Source organism: Xylocopa sonorina, chromosome 7, assembly GCF_050948175.1.
Source record: "Xylocopa sonorina isolate GNS202 chromosome 7, iyXylSono1_principal, whole genome shotgun sequence".
NCBI classification, from domain to species: Eukaryota; Metazoa; Arthropoda; class Insecta; order Hymenoptera; family Apidae; genus Xylocopa; species Xylocopa sonorina.
The window spans coordinates 7085713-7107632 of NC_135199.1; the positions used below are offsets into that span (position 1 = coordinate 7085713).

At 50.6% G+C, this 21920-nt stretch overlaps 1 protein-coding gene across 4 annotated transcripts in view; it reads left to right on the forward strand.

Moving 5' to 3' along the window:
- The window catches only part of Olf413 (DBH like monooxygenase olf413), a 225155-nt gene that overhangs the window by 144090 nt on the left and 59145 nt on the right, over positions 1-21920 (forward strand). For 2 of the 4 annotated variants that reach the window (XM_076898416.1, XM_076898417.1), the window contains exons 4-9: positions 3269-3463; positions 9063-9149; positions 10293-10475; positions 11647-12099; positions 12300-12493; positions 13706-14866. In XM_076898416.1, coding sequence (XP_076754531.1) covers positions 3269-3463; positions 9063-9149; positions 10293-10475; positions 11647-12099; positions 12300-12493; positions 13706-14177 — 1584 coding nt within the window. In that variant the 3' untranslated portion in view covers positions 14178-14866. Of the gene's footprint in view, positions 1-3268; positions 3464-9062; positions 9150-10292; positions 10476-11646; positions 12100-12299; positions 12494-13705; positions 14867-18796; positions 18863-21920 lie in introns of those variants that run through there. The other 2 variants (XR_013102049.1, XR_013102048.1) reach the window with 2 other exon arrangements.

Genomic DNA, 21920 nt, shown 5'->3' on the forward strand with positions numbered 1-21920 from the left:
TTCACGTCGTCAAAGGAGACTCTTCTAGCTTCGCTGATAGCGTCGGATCGCGTGAGTTCATCCTGGCCACTCACGCGATGCCCATTTCCCCCTATCGAGCTTCCATCTCCTCGCTCCGATGGAATCTTTCGATCTCCTTCGGGGATCTGGGTCGTCTGGGTGGCACTGCACAATTCAGGTAAACGGCGCTCGATTGTCTTCAGTTCGGATGAACGTAAGCACGGAGTCGTGTAAAGTCACGACGCTCACCCGTAGGGGTGACGATTATCGAAGAACGTGAATGGCTGACACGTGAGCGGCCTGCGAATTCGACGTTACTCGATTCAACGACTACCTAATTCCGCTGTCCGTCTCTGAATCACCGTCCACCGTTGGGGTTGGGGCGGTTCTTTACCTCTCTGCCAGCACACGTCTCCTCGTTACCGTTAAATGCAGCTCAGCATCCTTATCTGTCGCTTCGAACAGATAACTGAACGATGCAGAGCGCTGGTTCATATACTGAAAAACAAATGCGCGTTGATACTTCAAGTCTCATTTGCTACCCTCGATTAGACTCCAGTTTCCTACACAAATCGTCTGTGTTCCGTGTCTCGAATTAAATAAAGAGGCAATCAAACCGGTGACCAGACGCTTCCGAACAACAGATTATAGCGCGACGCGAAGGGTCCGTGCGAGACAAATCGTATCTCTGTAATTAGTTTAGGAGCAGCTGATAATGGTCAACCCCCCCGTCGAATGAAACATTAACAAGACTGCATCTGGCCAATGCGCCAATCAAGTGTGATTGTCCGAAATTGTGAGTGGTCGAGGGCTTGGGACACGTTTGGCACATAACGCGGATCGATATACGTGTTTCGAGGTCGACCGCTACCGGTGCGGATAGGGACACACCAGCGTTGCCAGTGCATTGTGCGGCACGCGCTACGAGGGCCACCCTCCCGGCTCGCGCACCCTTCTTTCGCGTAGGGTGCGCGCTGGACGCGGGCACGGATTACGCGTCGCGCGGACACGTCGCGCGGAATTGATCCCCGAGGCATCGGCACCCCGCGAAACCTTTCGTAGATGAAAACAGGCCCGAACGATCGCTCGTCTCGCTCCTCGTCCCACGTGGGAAAATTCGAAACGCGTCGCGCGAACAAAACCGGACGCGACCGCTCGGATATCCATTGAACGCGTGCACAGAGAAGGGGCTGGGTTAAATAATGTACCGCCGCGTAGCTTTCGCGGATGGTATTTTAAACGAGCGGTCGGATCATCCGATTGACGTTTCGAAAGGCGATTATTCTATGACAATAGGCGCGCGATGTGTTTCTTCTTCCATTGGCATTGATATCGCGATGGTGTATATCAATTTGATGGTCGCCACGGTTCGTGTGAACGGTTTGGCGGATCGTTTAGCAGGTGGTGGATCCCTGTGGAATCTAACGGTGTTAGGTCCGACTGAATAAATATACGAACGGATGCGATGTAATTCGTATCTGCAATCAGTCTGTCGGTAACGTGTACATTGGAACGTACTAGACGCTTTCTACGTTTGAACTTTTGTAACGCTTTTGTGACGCGCGAGTCATCATCTCGTCTTCCTCGCAGTTGCTTAACCTCGCGATCATAGTCGAGGCTATCCAATTGACCCACAAATTCCAGCGGTCCTATTCATCCTCGAAATCGTACGCGAGTCTCTCGTATTTCGGACACGGTATTCTCTAATCATTCAGACATCGTATGAAGCGTTGCTCCGCCGAGTGGCGCACGCCTATATCATAATCACGACGTGGAGGCTGAGAACGCGGTTTCACCGCGCTTCAGTTCGCCGTTTCTCGCGGTTAGAAGTTGGTACGAGTGGACGCGTAGATTTCATACGCGATTTAATCGAAAGGGCCAAAACGAACGCGGCCGGATGCTAATTTCGCGCTGGCCGCCGTATAAAACCAAGCGTACACTATTTTGCGCTTGGACCGGCGCCAGAAGCCAGGTAAATACTACGTTTTCACGAAGATAACGTCGGCTCGTCCCTCTGTACGAAGCTCCGTCGTAAATGAATCCAGTTGGCCGTCCTTAATTCGGGATCGCGAAATTTACCGGCAGGATTACGGAAATTTATTTATCGATGAACGCTTTTTGCACCGTACGTTCGACGGAACTCAGTTTGCGAAGCCTCGCATACGACTACACACTCGCTCGATCTATCGCGTGCGACTATTCCGTGACAGGAACGATTGAATTTATAAATTAATACGCACGTTGATTACCGCGTCGCCCGCATGACTGGTAACATTCAACGAATAATCGCACTGTCTTAAAGTATAATAAACGTTGATTACGCGCAGGATGCTAATGCCAAAGTAGCATATCGTACGAGCGTTGGCTCGACTTCGTTCGAGGCGTTAATTAATTTCATCTCTGTAACTATCATAGTTACCTCGATCGTTCGTCGATAGAGAAACCGCGTTGAGGGATTGCGACGTCTATCTAATTTCTAACCGGTCGATATAATCGGATCGCGATAAATTCCACGCGAACGAGTCAAAGGGAAATATTGCTTACAGCAGGCGTGGCCGTGTAACCTTTCGAACGCGATCCACTCGATGCCATCGTGTTATTCGCTACTCCGTTACTGGCGTCGGCTAATCAACTTACGCCATCGTTCCATTTTAGCCGTGGCTCCAAAAATAAAGGGCGAAACGGCGTCTAGCGGCGGGACGGTCGACGCGCGGGGCTGCCAGAGTCGGGGGTTGGCGGAAGCTTAGCCTGAAAGCGGGCCAGAGTCTTCGATAATAGGACACGGGTTAACGCGACGTACACGGGAACGCTTTTTCCTCTTGCCCAGGCGTGCTCGTCGAAACTGCAATATGCGATTCGCCCGGCGGCGGGGGATATTGCGAAATAAAAAGGGTTAAATTAAAAATTCTCGGTCGAGCGCCCCGTCCTTCGACCAGAGAGAGAGACTCTGAGGATATTCCTGCGGAATTTAAACGTGAAAGCACGAGCACAGTTTCGACCCCTTTCTCTTCGTCCCCCTTCCAACCATCCCTGCGACTCGCTCTCTTTCTCTCTTTCCTTTCTTCGCTCCCCTCGTTTCGCTGGTAACTCGAAGGCTTCGAGTTTTATAGCAAGCCGGGTATAAAAGGCGAGCCTTTGTGCCCCCGTAAGCCGTCCTTATCGATATTTTTCGATAACAAAAATGAAGGCCAGGTCGCGGCGAGACCTACGAGACCCCGTGCGCCAAACTCGACTCGAACCTCAGAAACGTTTCCCCTTTGTGTTCCAGAACGACACGATGCAAGTGGTGTGGCAGTATCACGTGGAGGAGCCGGTATCCGCTGCAGGAGTTCTGCCGGATCGCGACGCCATTAGAGGGTCCAGGCCGCTCTATTTGGTGCAAAAGGACGCCCAGCCGAGGCCCAGCTCGCGTAACCAAGAAGCTGAGCCACCCCTTCAAACCTGGGACATATTGAACCAGCAGGTATGTGCCCATCCACATCCATTCGTTCGCGTCCTCCTCGCGTCTATCCTCGAGCGGCGAGTAACGTTCGCGGGACCAGGGTCGTTCGACGGGACCGGATGATGCGCGAAACAGAGTCGCGGATCCGCGTGGGCCGAAAATTATGGTGTAATACGAACCATTGCACGGCACGAATCTGCCACAATATGATTATACCACGCGGAGGGGGTGGATACGGTGCCGATGGAACGCGTCTTATGTATGCATAATGATAGAGAGGCCCACGTAGGTGGTAATAATGTAATGGATAGGTGTTCGCTGGATTTTGGGTGTTACCAACGAAATTAACGGCCGTGCCGGTGAAAACGAACCGGCGCGGACCAAAAGCGTACGCTGATATATTTCGTGGCGTACACACTGGCGAAAGAGGTTGTCTCGCGTGTTCGAGGGTGTTCCGCGTCCATATTCGAGGCGCGATTGCCGAGGGTTCTCGCGTGGAAGTTATTCTCGACGATCGTGTTTCTGCTGTGTATTTTTCATCCAATTATGCACAGTTGGCACGATTCGACGTGCTCCTGTTATATCGCCTCGTAACACGTGAAACGATGGAACGGGCTTAGCGTTCGTCGGGACGGTGATGAAAGTTCTCGAGGACGGCGAAAGACGATTAAAGAGTTTTAATTAGGCCCCGGGAAGTAGTATCGCCGACATTATATTAAACTGTGCGAGCCCCCGCGCGCAAGCTGGTTTCTCGAAATGCCCTCGTAACCGAGTTTACTCTTCCGCGGGCCAAGCGTGTCGAACGAAATGAATCGAGGCGATTCCGATTCCGACGTCGGACCCGCTACCACCCCTCTGGTGTCCCGGCACGACTCCCATCGAACTTCGATAATGTCTTTGAACTTATTAGCCGCATTCATCGTAACCGTGGCTATCAAAATTTAATTGTAATTGAACCGGGGTACGCCGCGGAAAGTTCTCGAGGAAATTGCGCGCCGGGAGACGGCTGTTCGTCGGGATGAAACTTATTAATACCCTCGAGACGAATGTTCCTGCGAATCTTCGCGCCAGACGATAGCTATATCAATAAAGCGCGAACTTCAATTGAAATTAATCCTCCTGTCCCTTTGACCGTTTCCCTTGGCCGCTGTAACTTTCGCGTCACATGTCAAAGACCCCTCGTTCGCGCGAATTTAATTGCATAAATTACATAAATTTAATATTCGCACGTGTTCGAAGGAGAAGTTCGACTCTGCTTGCCTTTACATGGAAAATCTTCCAATTCCCTTCAACGTCGAAGTACATAAAAGATTCGCAGCGCGAGAAATCTGAGACTTCCACTTTCGCAAGCGTGCCGCTAATTCTCCTCGGCCCGTTACCTCGTCGATGCCCGCTCGCAATCTGTTAGCGCGTAGGGGCCCATTACTCGTTCACGTTCGCCTCTCGCAGCCGGTCGTTCTCCAAGTTTCGTTGCTCGACCCGTGATACCTTCGCGGTCGATTCGGTCACGCTTCCGTTCCGCGAACGCGCGTCCGCCCACGCCGTCGGCGTGCACGCGGGTCGCTCGAAAGTGCGCGACAGAAGTGGACGGACAGGTATAAAGAGAGGAAGAGAGGAAGAGAGAGAGAGAGAGTTGTGTGGGCGGTTCAGTTGCGCGTGAGATGAATGTTCGAACGCGTTTAACGTTCGCCCGTGTACGAGTGGATTTTTATCGGATGCAAGCCGCGGTGCATTGTGCGCCGAATTTATGACGGCATAAATCTTAACCGGGTCACATCCGGCAAAAACTATTCGTTCATTAGCGTCGCCGGGTCATAGATTATGGGCGGACGGTATCGCTGGGATCGGACAATGCTAATTCCACTGGCTGCCGGGATTTTGCTTATAGTTTACACACGCTGCACGTAGAGATAGAAAAGGAGCGGGTGGTTTTCCAGCGGATTTACGTCCGCCCCTATTCCGTCTCGACGGCAAACAGATCGATCATTCCCCGTAAATAATGAAGAGCGAGAAATACTCGAGCTGTCCGTGTTCGAGCGTCGCGGGGACTCCATCGAGGATCCGCTCCCGCGGACATTAAGGGAAAGCAGAACGTAAATGGAGTCGCGAACGGGTCGCAATTGACGCCACAGACGTTGTACAAATATACACGTGGTTACGTCGGAGTTATCAGTCAGCTTACGCTCCGCTGTCTTTTCAATGTTCGCCAGAGCACGATTCGAGGGAGGATCCGGGGCGTTTGTAGGGGAAGCGCTTCTACCCTGGTTCTGTTCTTGTGTCTGCCGGGATTTCGAACGGTCTACGCCACTCGCGAGATACATTGTATCTGATTCTTCCGATAAATTGCTCGCCCGATATCTCTCCTCTCGCTATTCAATCGAGCCGAGGCGCGTGTCAACGAATCGCGTAATGGAACCGAGCAGAAAAGGGGCCAGCGTCGCCGGGAATAGCCGGGGACGAAATAATAAATTGGAATCACCGGAGGCAGAGACGAGGGACGAGGAGTACGGTGGCCAGATGAAACCGAACGACGTTAATTTCATCGGCGCTGTTTACAATTTATATCGAATGGGATCGTGAAACGAGGGTGTTTCGGTGCTCGTCACGCTGTAACGAATTACATCCCGCCTCCCGGTTCGAAAGGAATTACCCGCCAGATCGGTGAATGAAACGATCCTCCTGTCTCTTTCCGCGTTCATATTCCCGATATCTTGTCGACTCGCGATTGTTTGAACTTGTGTCGTGGCGGAAAGGAAAAAAAGGGCTTGATCGTGACGTACGAAACGCAAGAGTGCAGACGGTTAAGTCCAACGACGGCTGATCAGCAAACGCGTGTGCAGAGAAGTTCTCGCATCACGAAAACTTTGGTAACGCGATCGCGAAGCGTGGTTCTAATTGTCTCGAAAGTAGGGACGAAGAGAGGACGAGGGAGTGAGCGATCTCTTTCTCCTCCCTCATTTAAGACAACCGGATGGCGACGACATTAAAGTTGCCGGGGCGTCGCTTATCTTACGACCACCGCCACCGTCGTCTACCTTCGCTCCTTGGTTCTTTCTTATGCGAATGCTACTTGTTCTTCGCTAACTACGTACGCGGAACTTCCCGCGGCAGTCGAATAACTTTTGTATCGCGGCACGATGAATATGAATGTCTGCGGGCACAAAGGTAGGGACGGGCCAGCTTGTTAGAACGGGTTTGCATTCATTCCAAGCCCTATCCCAGCCGACAGCGATACTTTTTCTCGCGGCCCATTCTCGCGACGAATCGAAAGGGAAACTTCGCCGACGAGAGACCGCCGAATTCCGCCCCCGGGGGCGGATGCCGTTTCGCGCCTCATCGTCGCTCCTTGTTGCCTCGTGAATTTAGATAGTCGCGATTTTTTTTTTCCCCTCACTCCTCGAGATCATTTGCATGCCATTATCCGAACGCATATATTATTTCGTCTCCCGACAGACACCATTGTGGAGGACGTTGTACCGTGCACAGGCTTTGTCTGCCATTGTAAATAACAATCGCGATAATTACACCAGCTAAAGTCGCGTTTTCGCTTGAAACTCGTAAATCCGTGGGCGCAAACTTTAGCTTTGCTTTCGATCTGTTACCCTCGTCTGATCATTCTTCGCTCGTATTAGAAATATCATCTCGCATACTGTGAATAGTTTCATAAGAACCAAGAGTAGCCAGGAGAGAAATTACAGTGGATGTTCGCGAGAAGCTCATTAGCGTTAACATATTCATCAATCACGATCTTGGTAAACACAGCTGGCCCTGAAAGCACAATCATCGCTCTGGATACGTGTAGCAGTTCAGAGAATACGAGCAGATCTTCGTTTCACTTCTCCGCTGTCCCGCGAGAGACACAATTTCCGCCAGTTTTTCAAGCACCTATCAACAGGCTCCTTTCACGGATTAACATCTCTCCCGTGGCTGATTCGTGGCATCGTATCCGATTTCGAGAGGGGAATCGTAACGACGACGCGTTATTAGTCACTCGTAGGAGCAGGAGAGCAACCGGGGCAAAAAGTTGGCGCCACTAGCGGGAAACAGGAAAGGGGCGAAATATGAAGTGTCTACGTGGCCACGCCAAGTCGAGCCACATAAAACGCGTTTTTATGTGGGCCACGGTACGAGAGAGAGCCTACAGTTGAACGCACAGACAGATTATCGTCTTCTCTCTTTCCAAGAATCTGTGCAGCGAGAGAAAACCCAGCCAAGAGTGAGGCTCGTCGTGAATCGCTCTCAGGACGACCATGTCGGTTCGCATGGAATTCGCAGCTCAGATTCTTGCGATCTTTCGTACATTCTCCCTCGTTCGTTCGAAACATTCACGTGAATTCGTTGGATTCGCTTAAATGTTAACAATTCGCACCAGGACAAACTGCGATGTATTAGTTTTGACATCTAACCGATCTACGAGCTTTCGCGACGAACTAACGACTCTGTAGTCGGCTCGCAGTACTCCCGTTAGGAACACGGGACTATTTCAGCGTAGAATCGTGTCCAGAGAAGGTAGTTCCGGGGAAGAAGCAGTCAGGAGCTGGGGGAGTCGCAAACGTTTGCACGTCGAGCCTAAATCACCGTCAGGCCCGGGGCTGTTCAGCATATTCGACCGCAAAACAATAAACGCAGTCGTCCTTCTTGGTAATCCCGACATCGATAATTTCAAGCGAGGCGCGTGGGAGAATCCGTCTTGCCCTTCCTCGGGGCGCTCGGGAGCATCGTCGCGAAAAAAGAATCGCAATTTTCTCGAGGATCGCGCGCACACCCCGCGGCTGCAACTCGAGCCAACCCTTCGTTTCCTTCCTTGCCACCTCGCCTTTTCTTCGCATCCAGCGAGATGTTATTTGTTAAGAATAACGGTTAACTCGATCTAACTCGAGGTGATTGAAATATCAATTCCAGAGAATCTATCAGAGAATATCCTCCGTTCGAAGTTTCGATAAGAATCGTGGAGAGACGAAAATTAACGGAAGTATGGTTGTTGAATGTCAGAAGTTTGGCTAGAGTAGATCGAGACAGTCCAATTCAGACGTAATCGTGAAAAACAGCAGTAGTTTCGCCCGTTTCGCGTTCCAGCCCCGAAAATCGTTCCCTGGATTAACTTCGTCACGCGAATTGTTGGCGTACGAGGAGCACGGTCGAAGATAGTTGCAATTAGAAAAACAGTTCGCGTAGCTGCGAGCCCGTTGCGATTGCGAGCTGTGTACCTCGCTAAATACCAGGTTACCCCATTAACGCGTACGGACAGATCCATACCAGCCGCGGCAATTTCGCGCAACGCTGGATGAGCTTCCAGTCGCGTAGCACAGACTCTGTCGAGCGTTTGGCGAAGTTTTGAGAAGGCATTAACTCGTGCGTATATGGCCGACAGTATCCGACACAGTCCCCGCGCGTTGCACAGGGAAACTTTTCTGTCTCGAACCGCCGTTGTCTCGTATAAAGTTAATTAAAATTTCAAAGTGATCGCCGTTCTATTTAACTTGGCAATTTTTCGAACTCCCAACGAATGCCCCTGTTGCGTTAATTTACTTCAACAGCGGTGAAAGTTTCCCCCGTTTCGATACCCCGGAAGAACCGCACGCTCGTTTAACCAGGCGTTTGCGTTTCAATTACTTTGCAGGTCCGCCTGCCCAAGGGACAGGACACGTTGCTCTGGTGCCGCGTTCTGAGGATGCCAAACATCGATCACAAACACCACGTGGTGAAGGTAAGTTCGCTGCTGGCTGTAACCTACTTGCGACGTCTCTCCTGCCGCGTCTTACGCATCTAACCCATCTAAACTTGATTAAACCAGCGGCGAACGAACAGACGCCCGTCGACGCGAGATGCGTCGAGCGTTCGAGATCTCGATTTTCCGACTCCCAGCCAGCGGGACGATCGTTTCCGCCGGTTGGGTTTGCGCTCGACGCGGTGAATCCTCGCTGACGAGATCGTATCGCTCATTTGCTCCGACATCGGTGTAATTGAAAACTCATGATTTACCCGGTTCGAGGGGCTCTGTCGCTCGCGGATGGCTCGCTCGACAAATTTGATTTCTGTATCCGAGCGTGGCACGCCAAAATTGCAAAATCGCGTCGCGGTTACGGCGTGCCTATTTCTAAACGACTCGTCGGCGGGCGCACGCGAAAGCGGTGAAGCCGATCCATAAAATCGATAACCGCGAATAATTCCGCGCCGCGAGCGGATTTTAACGGGTCGCATTTCGAGGTCTCGCTTTAATTTGTCGATAAAATTTGCCCGGTAAATTGTGGTAATGCTGTTCTGACGTTCGAGCGTCACGGTATAACCTGGTATCTCGTAGTCGCATTTTGCTCGCGCTCAACTGCGTGTAACGCCCGTTAGAGAGAAAAAAAAAAAGAAAGGAAAAACAAGAATCGATGCATAACGTCGCGCTGAATGTATAACCGCATACCACAATCGTTCGCGTAGAGGTGAGAGCGTAGAGCGCGATATTCTCCGTTTAATCGCTGTACGTACGATCGGGTCGGCTCTATCTCTGAATCAATCGTTCGCGACCGTGCAACGTAACGCGATTACGCTGCACTCTCTCCTAACGAAGCCGCGAGAACAGCTCTTCTATACGAAATTTACCCCTCATCGGGATAAACTCGTCGATAGGCAACACGTGCTTGAAATTCTTCAGGTACGATCCACGAGTTGCCTCTCGCGAATTCAATGGCGCGCGTCGATTCGTTAAAAGACCACTGATTTATCAAAGGGGCACTTCCCGTCTGCTCGCGGACAGGGAACTGTCCGCTCTACGGGCGATGAATTAAGTCCTTACGTGTCAACGGGTCTTCCTTTCGTACGATGTAACGCACGCGGGACCGTGCTTATCTTCCTTTTTCAGTACGAGCCGGTGATACAACCCGGAAGTCACGATTACCTGCATCACATGACTTTGTACGAGTGTCGCGGGGATCAGGCGCAATTGGAATCCACCGCGAAGACGTCCGGCAGTGTTTGCTATCAGCCCAATCAGCCGTCCCTTCAATGCAACACAATCGCGGTCATCTGGAGCCTGGGCTCTGAGGTACGCTACGTGACACATTTAAATGTAAATTAAGAATTAGACAAACTTCCCGGAGCCGGACGATGCGGCGGCGGCGGCTCGAGGTGAATTTCACTCCCGAGCAAAGCGAGGGAAATTGAATTCATCCCGGTTCAAGTAGATCGAGCGAAGGGGATTAATTAAAATTTACAGAATCGATTCGAAACGCAATATCAGGAATGCAAATGTTCGCGTCGGGCAACGAACGCGAAAAGACGTTCCGCGTATCAGCTTTAATTGCATTTCCCGCACTTTTTTCTTCGCGTTCCCGTTCCTTCTAATATAATTTATTCCGCGCGGATTAAAATCCTTTCACGCGCACGGCCAATTAAATCGTGACGCGATGTCGCGTGTGAGATTACCAGTTGTCCCGCGATCGCCCCGTATCTTCGCAGGGTGTTCGCGTTACCAGCGACCACGAAGAAACGAGTTTGCGGCCCCCACACTCTCTCTCTCTCTCTCACTCTCTCTCTCTTTCTTTCTCTGTCGCCCTTCGCATTGGTATGCATTACGCAAAACCCAGAATTACCGCGATACTCCCTGTCTTTCCCCCCTTCGGATGTGTCTCTTACGCTTGTCCCATGTTGACGTCAGATTAACATTCACAGCCGGTGATTTATACCCGCGTAATTATCTCCGTGACTGATTCGAATCTCGACTGTATCGCAAATATGATTTACGTGTACAATTCACCCTCCCTCTGTTTGCTTTATTTCGAGTCTCGCGGCAAGCGTGACGCGTTGAACGTTCAAGCAACTTCACGACGAAACAAACAAACGCGTACGTTCGATCAATAACGATATTACAAACAACCAAAGAACACCTTTGAACGATATCTGAAAAAGTCGCCTTCGAAAGGAACAAGAACAGCCGCCGATACATCATCCCCCGCAAGCGAGCGTAACAACCCCGTTATTATTTCTCAAACGAAATTGGACTTCTAAAACGACATCACACGCGGGACGGCCTAATATTTATCGTATAAATCACGGGAACAAAACCACCGCGAAAGGAGTCCCATTTATATCAGACGCGATTACCCGTCTCGCGCCTCCGCCAGCGTTCATAAATCTGACGGCGTCCGATCCTCCTCGAGCCTCGTCGGGACTCTGGGTTGATAAACCGAAACCGTTCGCCACGGTTCTTCTTGCAGGGGTTCAATTATCCGCCTGAGGCAGGGTACGCGCTCGACCCGCACGCTGGGCCGCGCTACTACATGCTGGAGACGCACTACACGAACCCGCAGATGGACGCGTTCATCAGCGACAGCTCTGGCCTGCGTTTGCATTACACGGACCGGTTGCGCACCCACGACGCCGGGATCCTCAGCGTCGGGATCGATCCGAACTGGCGGCACGTGATACCACCCGGCCAGCCTGAGGTGGTCTCCGAAGGTCATTGCATCTCCGACTGCACCGGGCAGACCATACCCAACAGCGGCATCAACATATTCGCCGTCATCATGCATACTCATCAACTGGGCAGGAAGGTCCGATTGCGTCAGATAAGGTCAGGCGAGGAGCTGCCACCCATTGCGTCTGACACCAATTACGATCCGAGCTATCAGGAGTATCGGAAGCTGCAGAAGCCCGTCAGGGTCTATCCGGTGAGTGCATGCCCTTCCTCGTCGACGCCTCTAGTCGCACGCAGCGGTCTCGATCCTTTTCCGATCGCAATTTAAATGGTAATCGGTGAAACTAAGGGGATCGAGATGGATTCTCTTGATTTAGTTTGTACAAGCGATGGTGGATGGTTGTTTTGGTTGTTATAGAGGATAATCGTGGGGATGCGTTTTATATGTTTCAGGGTGATCATTTGGTGGCTGAGTGCACGTATTCGTCTAGATCCAGGCAAGCGATCACCCTTGGCGGTTTGACGACCAGGGATGAAACTTGCTTGGTGTCCACGCTTTATTACCCGCGCATCGAGCTGTCGCTCTGCTACTCTTTGCCGTCGTTGCCGACGGTCCTGCACCGTCTGGGGATCCAGAAGCTGATGCCGTGAGTATTTGTGAAAATTGTTTCTCGTTTCGTTCGAATCTGGACAGCTAGTTCGACGAGCGGGACGGCTCGTCCCTCTGTCTCGTCTCTGCTTGTATCGTTGCACGGTACCGCGCGGGACAAACGAGGAAGCACCGTTCAATTCGAATTTCGCGAAATAATCACGGTCACCGTCGCGCTGTCGACGGTCGTTTCATTTTTTCTGTTTGTTACTTTCTTTTTTTCTCCTTGTTTTTTCAACGCAAACTTCACACAAAAGCCGTTTGATATTAATTTACACGCGCACGTTGATGCCACGTTAATGATCGCAGCGCCCTGGCTCTCCGGCACAAAGCGATGACCAGACGTTCGCTCCTTTTACTCTGATTACTTTAAATTGGCAATTAGGGACGGCTATGGCCCGTGCGTCACGACCGCACGACCTGTCGTTAGTTCAACGAGCGCCCGGCTATATTGCACCAGACGCATCGTTCATTGCATTACGTAATGTTACGTGTGTCACGAAGACGCTTCCTGCGACGTGTCACGAACTTTAATGTAACAAGCGTCCTGTTTCTCTAAACACACCACCCGGCCGCATTGAATACCGTAGTGGAATTACTGTTATTACCGCTCATTAATATCGGCGGATCGTTGCCAGTTGGGTCGTTATCATCGGCGTGGGATCATTGTCATCTTCGCGTGACATCGCTGCCAAACGGCTCGACGATCGACCGCGACGACGTATCAAACAACGTCTCCATTTTAATACCGCGCACCTGTTACTAATAACGCGTTCGTTACTCGACCATCAAACTAATTACGTTAAACGCTTAAACGATTGCCCCTATTACTATTAAAGCATCATTAAAACCATCATACCCGTAGCGAGCGGGTTCAAAATATCATTTTCCGCCGCTTTACGTCGCCCGTGCGAAAATTCAATTTGCCAACGCGAGCGTCGAAATTTTCCGGTCAAGAAGTCGATACGCGCGTGCAGGCACGCGCTTTCCTTTCCACCGCGAGCAGCACGCAAAGGACGCGCGACAAGCTTTCTTCCCCAGAACCGTTGCACGTGCATTCAGGATGCGGGTCACAGGATCACCGCTCGTCCTCTCGTCCTGCTCTCGAAATTTCGTCCTCGCCTAACCGTAACGACTGTACAGATATCCGTGCAGCCGAGTCAAAGTCAGAGTCACACGAGACTTGACGCGCCATCCGTTCTCGTTACAGAGGTTCCAGCCCGGTGAGGATTCAAGAACCGTCCGAGTTGGCTGGCATGACGTTAGAGGAACGTTTGTTGAGCTACGACTGGAAGACCGGCTTCCAAAGCTTCCAAGATGCTACTCGAGGAGGCACCTTCAAGCCGCTCTGTTGGACCACCAAGGGAGCTCTGCCAGGCACGGACGGGCTGGAAGTTCACTATCCAAGAATCCTGAGGCCGTACGAGGAGGTGAACCTGCCCTGCTCGAAGAAGTCGCTCAGCAACAAGGTGTACCCGTTGCCCAGCGAGGACGAGGACATCGGCGCACCCGTGGATCCCGACAGCGACGAGACGAACGCGGTCGAACGTGGGCAATTGGTGCGCAGCAAAGTGTCCCGTAGCAGCGGCGGGCCAACCGGAAGTTCCTCGACCAGATCCGTGCCGACGCTCCTGATCCTGACCACCCTGGCGGCGGTCGTCGTCGCAGGCGCGTTCAGGTGAACGCTGGCTGGTCGCCTGCACGCCGATAGATCGACCGCGATCGATCGACACCGTTTATCTAGGACGGCCGATTTATCCTCTTGTTGATCGCGCTGGATCGGGGAGGAGATGCATATGTAAGTACGTGCCGGTGTGTGTACCCTCTGACGCGCCACTTAGGCTAAATAACTATTATCGTTCATTGGTCGTTGAGTGAGGACGCGGTAGATGCCGCGAGAGAGAGAGAGAGGCCACCCCTTACGCGTTCGTTTCCGCGTGTCTAAACCGGTCTGTCCCAGTTCGTACACGAGCGTGCGTTGTGCAATTTTTTCCATACGATGACGAGTCTGTGTAGCGAGTACGTCGGAAGAGAGAGAGAGAGAGAGTGAGAGAGAAAGAGAAAGAGAGAAAGGGTTGATCCAACGTTGGGTAACCAGAAGTGGGTAAAAGAAATATTTTTTAATGGCTTCGTATGATCGGTAGGGACGTACAATAGAGATCGTCGAGACGATATGGTCTGTTAAAGATTGCCAAATATATTTTCCCCTGATCGACGTCGAGTTGGATCTGCGTCGTCCTCATTCAAGGATCGACCTCCCTTTTCGCGATCTCTGCTCCTGCGCTATATTGTTACGATGAATCGCGCGTTCGCGCAGGACCTTCGTTTTGGATGTCTTTCGACCACGAGCGCTTGTCGTTTTTTTTTTCCAATTTTTCGGGCCACACGATTCGCCTTTCGCTCGTGAACGACCCGCGGGATGGCGAACGCGCACCACTCGCGTACCGCCGCTGCACCAGCGCGAAAAGGATTTTTATCGATCCCCGCCGATGGCTTGGTAAAAGTACACGGGTCTTAATCGATTCACGATTCAATTCAGTTAGCCGCGTGGCATTTGGGGATCCTTCGCTCGGACAGAGGACATTGTGCAGGCGTAGGCTGCCGCGATCAAAGAAAATCCGTGGAAATTCTGGCGCGGAATTGGGTTTCCACCGTAACACTAACACGGGGAAAGCACGCGCCGCGTGACAAAGCGACACGGGTCTCGCTTTTGACGCCATCGGATAAAAGGAACAACGCGTCGATACGACTCGTGAATCGCAATCGCGGACAATGAAGTCACCCGCTGCTCCACCATTTCATTACTCTGTCCTCTACGCCTTTTTATTACACGCGACCCGGACGTGTATTATATCCCGCGAGATATAATTGAAAAATCTCCAGAGACTAGAACGGTATGTATATCGATTTACATACGCGCGTTTGATGTTTTACGCTTAATCGGATTTTCGCTCCAATTTTACGCGTTCCCCTCGATGATCTCGATTGACTAACGTTCGCGCGACGCGATCGAGTAGAGAGAGAGAAAGAGAGAGAAAGAGAGAGAGGAGCAGCTTTTTTCACGGATGAAAGGAATTCTTCGCTCTTTTTCAACGACACCTAACGGTCTTGGTCGAAAGATATCCGCGAGGGAGATGGCAATCGAGGTCCTGTCGATCGAGCGAAATTATTTTCATTATTCTGAACCCGAAAGAATTTATATTGTTGGCTGTTTATTTCCCCTGGCCGGGAACCAGGCGAATCGAACGTGTTTGAGTGCTCCTCTAAAAAAAAGAAAAAAAAAAAGAAAACGCCTCTAGGAAAACGGAGACGCAGCTTTCTAGATGTATCGAAGCGTAATTTCTCGCAGAGAATCACTTGGTTCCCGTCGGAGTCTGTATATTCTGTTATTATTAGATTTATATACGAATAGATGCGTTCTTTAACGGAGACAATATAAACGTTGGGCGATTTGCACTCGGGGCCGTCCTGGTCGCTTGACCAACGTTTGTATAACATTTCCTTTGTAATATTCTGTACAGTTTAAGTGTAACTCCCTCGTTGTTCGCCCGGCCGTGCGCGCCTGGCGGTTATTTATTTTTTTATTTAATTGTACAGAGAGCGAGTTTCGCTTGTCCCGCTCGGTGCTCCGAGCGGCGTACGCTTTTTTTGTATTCCGCGTTCGCGAAGCGCGACGGACGTGAAGCGTACGCTCGGTTTCTTGATGCGCTCTCTCCGCGGCCCGTTGGGGGATGCTTGTCGAACGGCACGCGATATCGCCGCGATCGGAAGACACGCGCTTCCGTTTCGTCGCGCCGTGGCTTTAAAAGCGGTGCTTCGGTCCCGTGGGAACATTTCCGATTAATTGATAGAGTTCGAGGTATCGAAACGCGGAAGTAACGCGAGCAGCTTTCCGTTACGCGAGAGGGTAAAAGTTTCCCCTCGACCTTTCGCTGGTAACCGAAGAAACGTTACGACTATTTTTTCGCATCTTCGCTGTTCTCTCTTCTGTTCTCGTACGATTTAAGGAGAAGGATACATTTTCGCGGTTACTCTAGAATTCTGTTGCAAGTTTCCGGTTACCACGATTTATACAGAGAAATAAGGATATTTCTTGTGTAACGCGGACGCTGGCGGAACTTTTACGCTCGCCCAATATTTCGTTGTCGTACACGGTATGCCACTCGACGGAGTACAAGGATCGTTTAAAACAACACGACGGAGGATAGTTTATCGCGATAGGATCCAGCTGAAAAAATATGCGAGGGAGAGGTCGTAGGACGGTTCGTTTTCGTAGTTGATCGATACGTAGCGAATTTTTGTAGCCGTTCCCGGTGTTCGAGGGACACCGTTTCTTCCCCGCAGGGGGACGTTGGCCAACTTGTTCAATTAAATGTTTAATTAAATCGAATGCAGCAATCAAACTCGTAATTAATTCGATCCGATTCTCGACCCACGTCAATGTACTCTCGTTTGAAACTCGTGCGATCGATTATGTCTCCGAAGCACCACTTTAACCCCTTGACTGCTGACCGCCTAGAATTAAAGCGCACGCTGTGTACAGCTGAACCGCAGTGGTAATCGACCACGTGTACGCAGCACGTTGCCCAGTTACTTTTCTGGTCGCAGCTTCTACGAGAATACTTTGTAATCGTTATTTCACTATTGTTACTTTGCGAAGTACGACGAGCAATTGGACATACACATACGCACATACACGCACAAAGTAATCCCGTGTAACCTTAAAAGCGTTGATAGCAGTCAGAGGGTTAGTTGTCGCGGAGACAGAGAGAAATGTATAGGGGAATAAGGATAATAACAGGCGGACAGATAAAGGAACGATGTGCACGGAGGCATCGAGAGGACTTACGCCAGAGCACCGCGATCGATAGCGTTGTAGTCAAAAGTTCCCTAACGCGCACACTTTTCCTCAATTCAATTCGCATCGGGTAGAACGTAGCTTTCGCGGGCAAAGGCACGAGAGTCGAGGCAATCCCGTGGACGCGTCTTACTCGAGAGAATGCCACGGGAGAACATCGTGTTCCGGTTCGCGTGCGTGTCGCATTTATGTTCTCGGTCGTCAATTTGAAGTCCAACCGATTCGTTCGATCCCCCGCTCGATATCCCTTGTCGATGTTCTTCGTTCGGAACCGATTACCCACACGACTCGCGACGACCGGTTGTCGGTGATTAAAAACTCTCTCCCTCCCTAGCGTAGAATTAATGGAAAAAAAATAAATAAAAATAAAAATAAATAAATAAATAAATAAAAGATAAAGAACCTCACTAAGTAGTCGGACTAATCGGTAACCGTAATAAACGCGTAGCCACGTTTTACAATTTAATACTACGATAACTCGTAAATGTCATAGGGGATCTGTGTGTGTGTAGAGATCGTAGGGCAGTCGAGAGATAAACCGTTTAAACCCTCGAGAGGAGATGAAACTACTGCCGTGATTACTGCCAATCGTCGCTTCGCTAATGTCAGCGTTCCAATTCGAACTTTAACCCCGTTTCTGTTCCGTTCTTTCGTTTTCTCATTCGTAAACGCTTAACCGTGGAATCCATCGGGTCAGCACGGACGTACGTGCAACACAACCAAAAAATACTACTACGTACGCGGCGGACGCGCGCAGACACACACGCATACACGAACACACACACGCACACACATACAGAGCAGACAAACAGATACACGGGGAGATAGGAAACAGAGAAATCGTCCGAGAATCATCAATAATGTAACGTGCATCAGATGACACGGTACGACTATGATGCAACTGCACTGACAGGCCAGACGGTTTGAATGATAGTGATAAAGAATGAACGCGCGATATAGAGATGGGCAAAGAGCTTTTGAGAAACGTTCGAACGAGAACCACTGCTTTCTTTCCCTCGAATTTCTTCGCCGCGTGTACGCGAACGTACGATCCGCCACAGGATAAGCGATGATTTATCATCGCCGGAGGAACTCGTTATAATCGGGCTCGCGCGAGAGGCAAGGAGAGAGGAAGTCGTTCCGTGACTTCTTCCTGGCCGCGATGTCGACGCGCCGATTTCAGTCATGGCGGCTCGCGTACGCTGACGCGGCTGTTGCCAGGACGTCGTCGTCGTCGTCGCGAACGGGTTCAGGAATGCCTTGAGGGGGAGAGGAGGGGGGGAGGGGCGGGTTAGGAGAAACTGCCGGTGATATGACCAGAACAATCAAGCAAAAGTGTCACAATTGTAAATGTCATTTATGCTGGAAATAATTATGTTTAAATAAATTAGGGAACGATATTACGCATTTATACTCAATGATCTTGCATCGTGTGTACGTTAGCTGGTTCGTTGTCTCGCCGAGACTCCTGGTGTCCATCGAGCTTTCGATAACGGTCCGACGTTCCATCGAGACCTCCCGGCTTGTCGACGTTTCGCGTGTCGCCCCTAGCTCGAATTTTAATTGCCCCCTAGGAGGCGAGGCGAAGGGCTCAGAGCGTGAAGGAGTTACTCGACGCTGACCTAGGCAGCGGACAAAGAAATGCAAAACGGACGAGAGGCGGGCTATCAAACGCGGCCAGATGAACTTCAAACTCGATTCCCCGTTGGGAAACTTCGTATTCGTACCGGTAATCCCTTTATCCTCTAAGCTCTCGAAATCGCGATCGCGTTTAATACGCGAGCGAGCGAACGAACGGAATGAACGACGGCCAAGCAACGAGCAGTGTACCTGAACGGAGGAAACGTCGCCGCGAGAAGACCCGCCATTATCGATTTCTCGCCGACGAGAGGGGAAAAACTTGGAGAAAATAAACGAACAAAAAAAAGAAAAAAGAAAACGAGAGAGTGACGCGGAAGGTAAAGAGAAAAAAAAATGCTAGTTCGTTCGAAGAATGCGAAATGGCCGAGGAGTTACACGTTGTACGAAAACACGGCGGGGCCAGGAAATCGGGAATGTATGTACTGTATGTAGAGAAGATTAGTGAACGTCGCGAGCGGATGCCAATGGCCCATTAGCGATATTGGGGCATGGCGGTCGCGAGCGACAATGCAAGCAAGCAAGAGTGGGCGAGAGAGAGAGAGAGAGAGAGAGAGAGAGAGAGAGAGAGAGGAGAGAAAAAGTAAACGGAGAAATAAATAAGAAAGGAATCGAGCGAATAGCGTGTGCGTGTACATAGGTACCCTGTGTATATAGTTTTTAGATTTAAATTACATCCCGGACTCTTCATAGGCACCTACACACTCGAATTCAGGTAGCTAGCTAAATAGTATCTTGTATCTTTATAATTTACAATCGTAACATGTTGAACCTTCAACCCCCGCGACGAACGCGCGCGCGCGCGCCGGTCGTACGCATTACCGGGCGCCCTGTCCTTCCATACCGCTCTTAGATTTATACCTTAATTTACACTGGATATTAACGTCTAAACGCTACACTATCATCTACACTGTAACAAATTGTATTATATTTTATATATATAAATATGTAAATGTTTTTCTAACACGAGTGTCACGTTCATTTCCGTCGCCTGCGTATTCCCTCCGATCACTGTTACTCCTTGAAACACCATCCCCGTGGAAAATACCGAAGAGGGGACGTGACAATAGGGTATTTGACGGGTAAGTACCGCATTCAGTTTCTCGTTAATTTTCAGTTCCCTTTGCAACCAGATCTGGCAAGGTAGCTACCTCGAAGACAGGTGTAACTTTCGTAAGCTTGTTTCAACTTTGCTGACAGAGTAACGCAAAAATGTCCGCCGCCAAACAATAATGCGCGATGAAGTAACCGCGAAACTTCTCTGACTAATGCTATAACAACCCCAATGAAAGAGGGAAGAAAAGGAAGAGAGAGAGAGAGAGAGGGAGGGGTAGCAGACACGAGTAGAATCGTCGTCGTTCTTCCAGTCACACTCATCGGAAAAACCGTCGCGTTTGTGATAGCACGCGCGTTAATGGGGGTTGAAATCACGAGGATCGGGTTCCTCTGCGCGCGTTTCAAGTCGCTAATTCTCGTGCCACGAAGTTTCCCCTCTTCTGTCATCATCAATTTCTAACTTGGAACCGGATGCGCGGCACGGCCCGCAGGGAGGTAGTCATAGAGACGGCGGTATACAGTGAGTCACGAAAGTATTTCAGCGCTTAAATAGCCGGCCACTAATGTATTATATTTTACGAACAGTACGCTCTATACGCGTTGAACTATTTCCAGCGAACTGTTACGAACGATACAGGAAGATCGGTCGCGTTTAATCTTGGAACTCCGCTTTATCGCGTACATCGTGGCTGTTTTAAATGCCTCGACTCGAACCTATACATCCAACTTGTTAAAAGTTGCAAACGCTCGCGTTCGAATACTCTCGCGAGCCATTATGCGCATAACGGGGGTGGAACGGTCCCGTCGCGGCGGGCCAATAAAATTAGCATGGCCAACGACAAATCAGCCACGGAGCGCGCTATCGAGCGCGACACAACTAATTACACGCGCGTATATTAGTTGCAAGGCCGGGCCCTTCCGAAACCGCGACGACTTGGAACTGTTCGGCTGTTGCTGGCAGTTTCAATTGCCGACCCGATCCACTCGTCGGATTACAACGTGGATTTACCAGAGCGTCCAACTCCCCCACAACCCCCCCTCTAACCCCTTCCTACCGCTACCCCTCTCGATTCATTAATGAACAAGTTTCCCGGCTAAGTTCGCTAATATTCTGTCTGCACCGACGACCGACTAATCAAACTTCCGGCTCCTTGCGCGTTGCATTAACGAGACACGCGGTTCCTTCTTTCATTTCGTGGCCGGATGCATTCGAGGTGGTGAATTTACTAATTGCGAGGGTCCTCCGGGCGTCCCTGCCCTCCAGGAAGTTTCGCCACAGGTTGAGGCGGATGTTGCGCGGATCGTGCGCGATCGAGGAAACTGTCTGCTGGCCCGGAGCTGGCTGAGGCTGTTACGCGTTAATCCTGACGGTACACGTTCCGCGCTGGCGATTTATTTTTCAAGCCTTAGCGAAGGGATTTCATTTTGCGATGAAAAAGATCGCTGTCCGGGATCGTGAAAGCGTGTCGCTCGTCTCTAACGCGAACAATAAGCTAATGACATAACTGTATGGCGCGCCAAGCGCTTTCCAATTTTTTGTACGAGAATAAAATTTCATTAGAAGCGAAAGGGCAGCGAAACGAGGGAAAGCTAAGGAGCTTAATCTAATTTCTCCGTGCCTGCGGAGAATAATACGTTTACGAGGATATAATAATATATTTTATATAGTGAAACTAGAATTTGATACGCCAGCTGCACGTTTTCACGTCGGAATCAAGTTGGAACGATAAGGTGGGCGTCGCGAGCGCGGCGCCACAAAGGGCGGCCATTTCTGTAGGAAATAATTGACACTATAGAAGTGTTCGGGGCCACCGGTGCTCGTTACGTTTCGATTTACAGAAGCGTGAACCATAACTATTGATGTTTCGCCGTG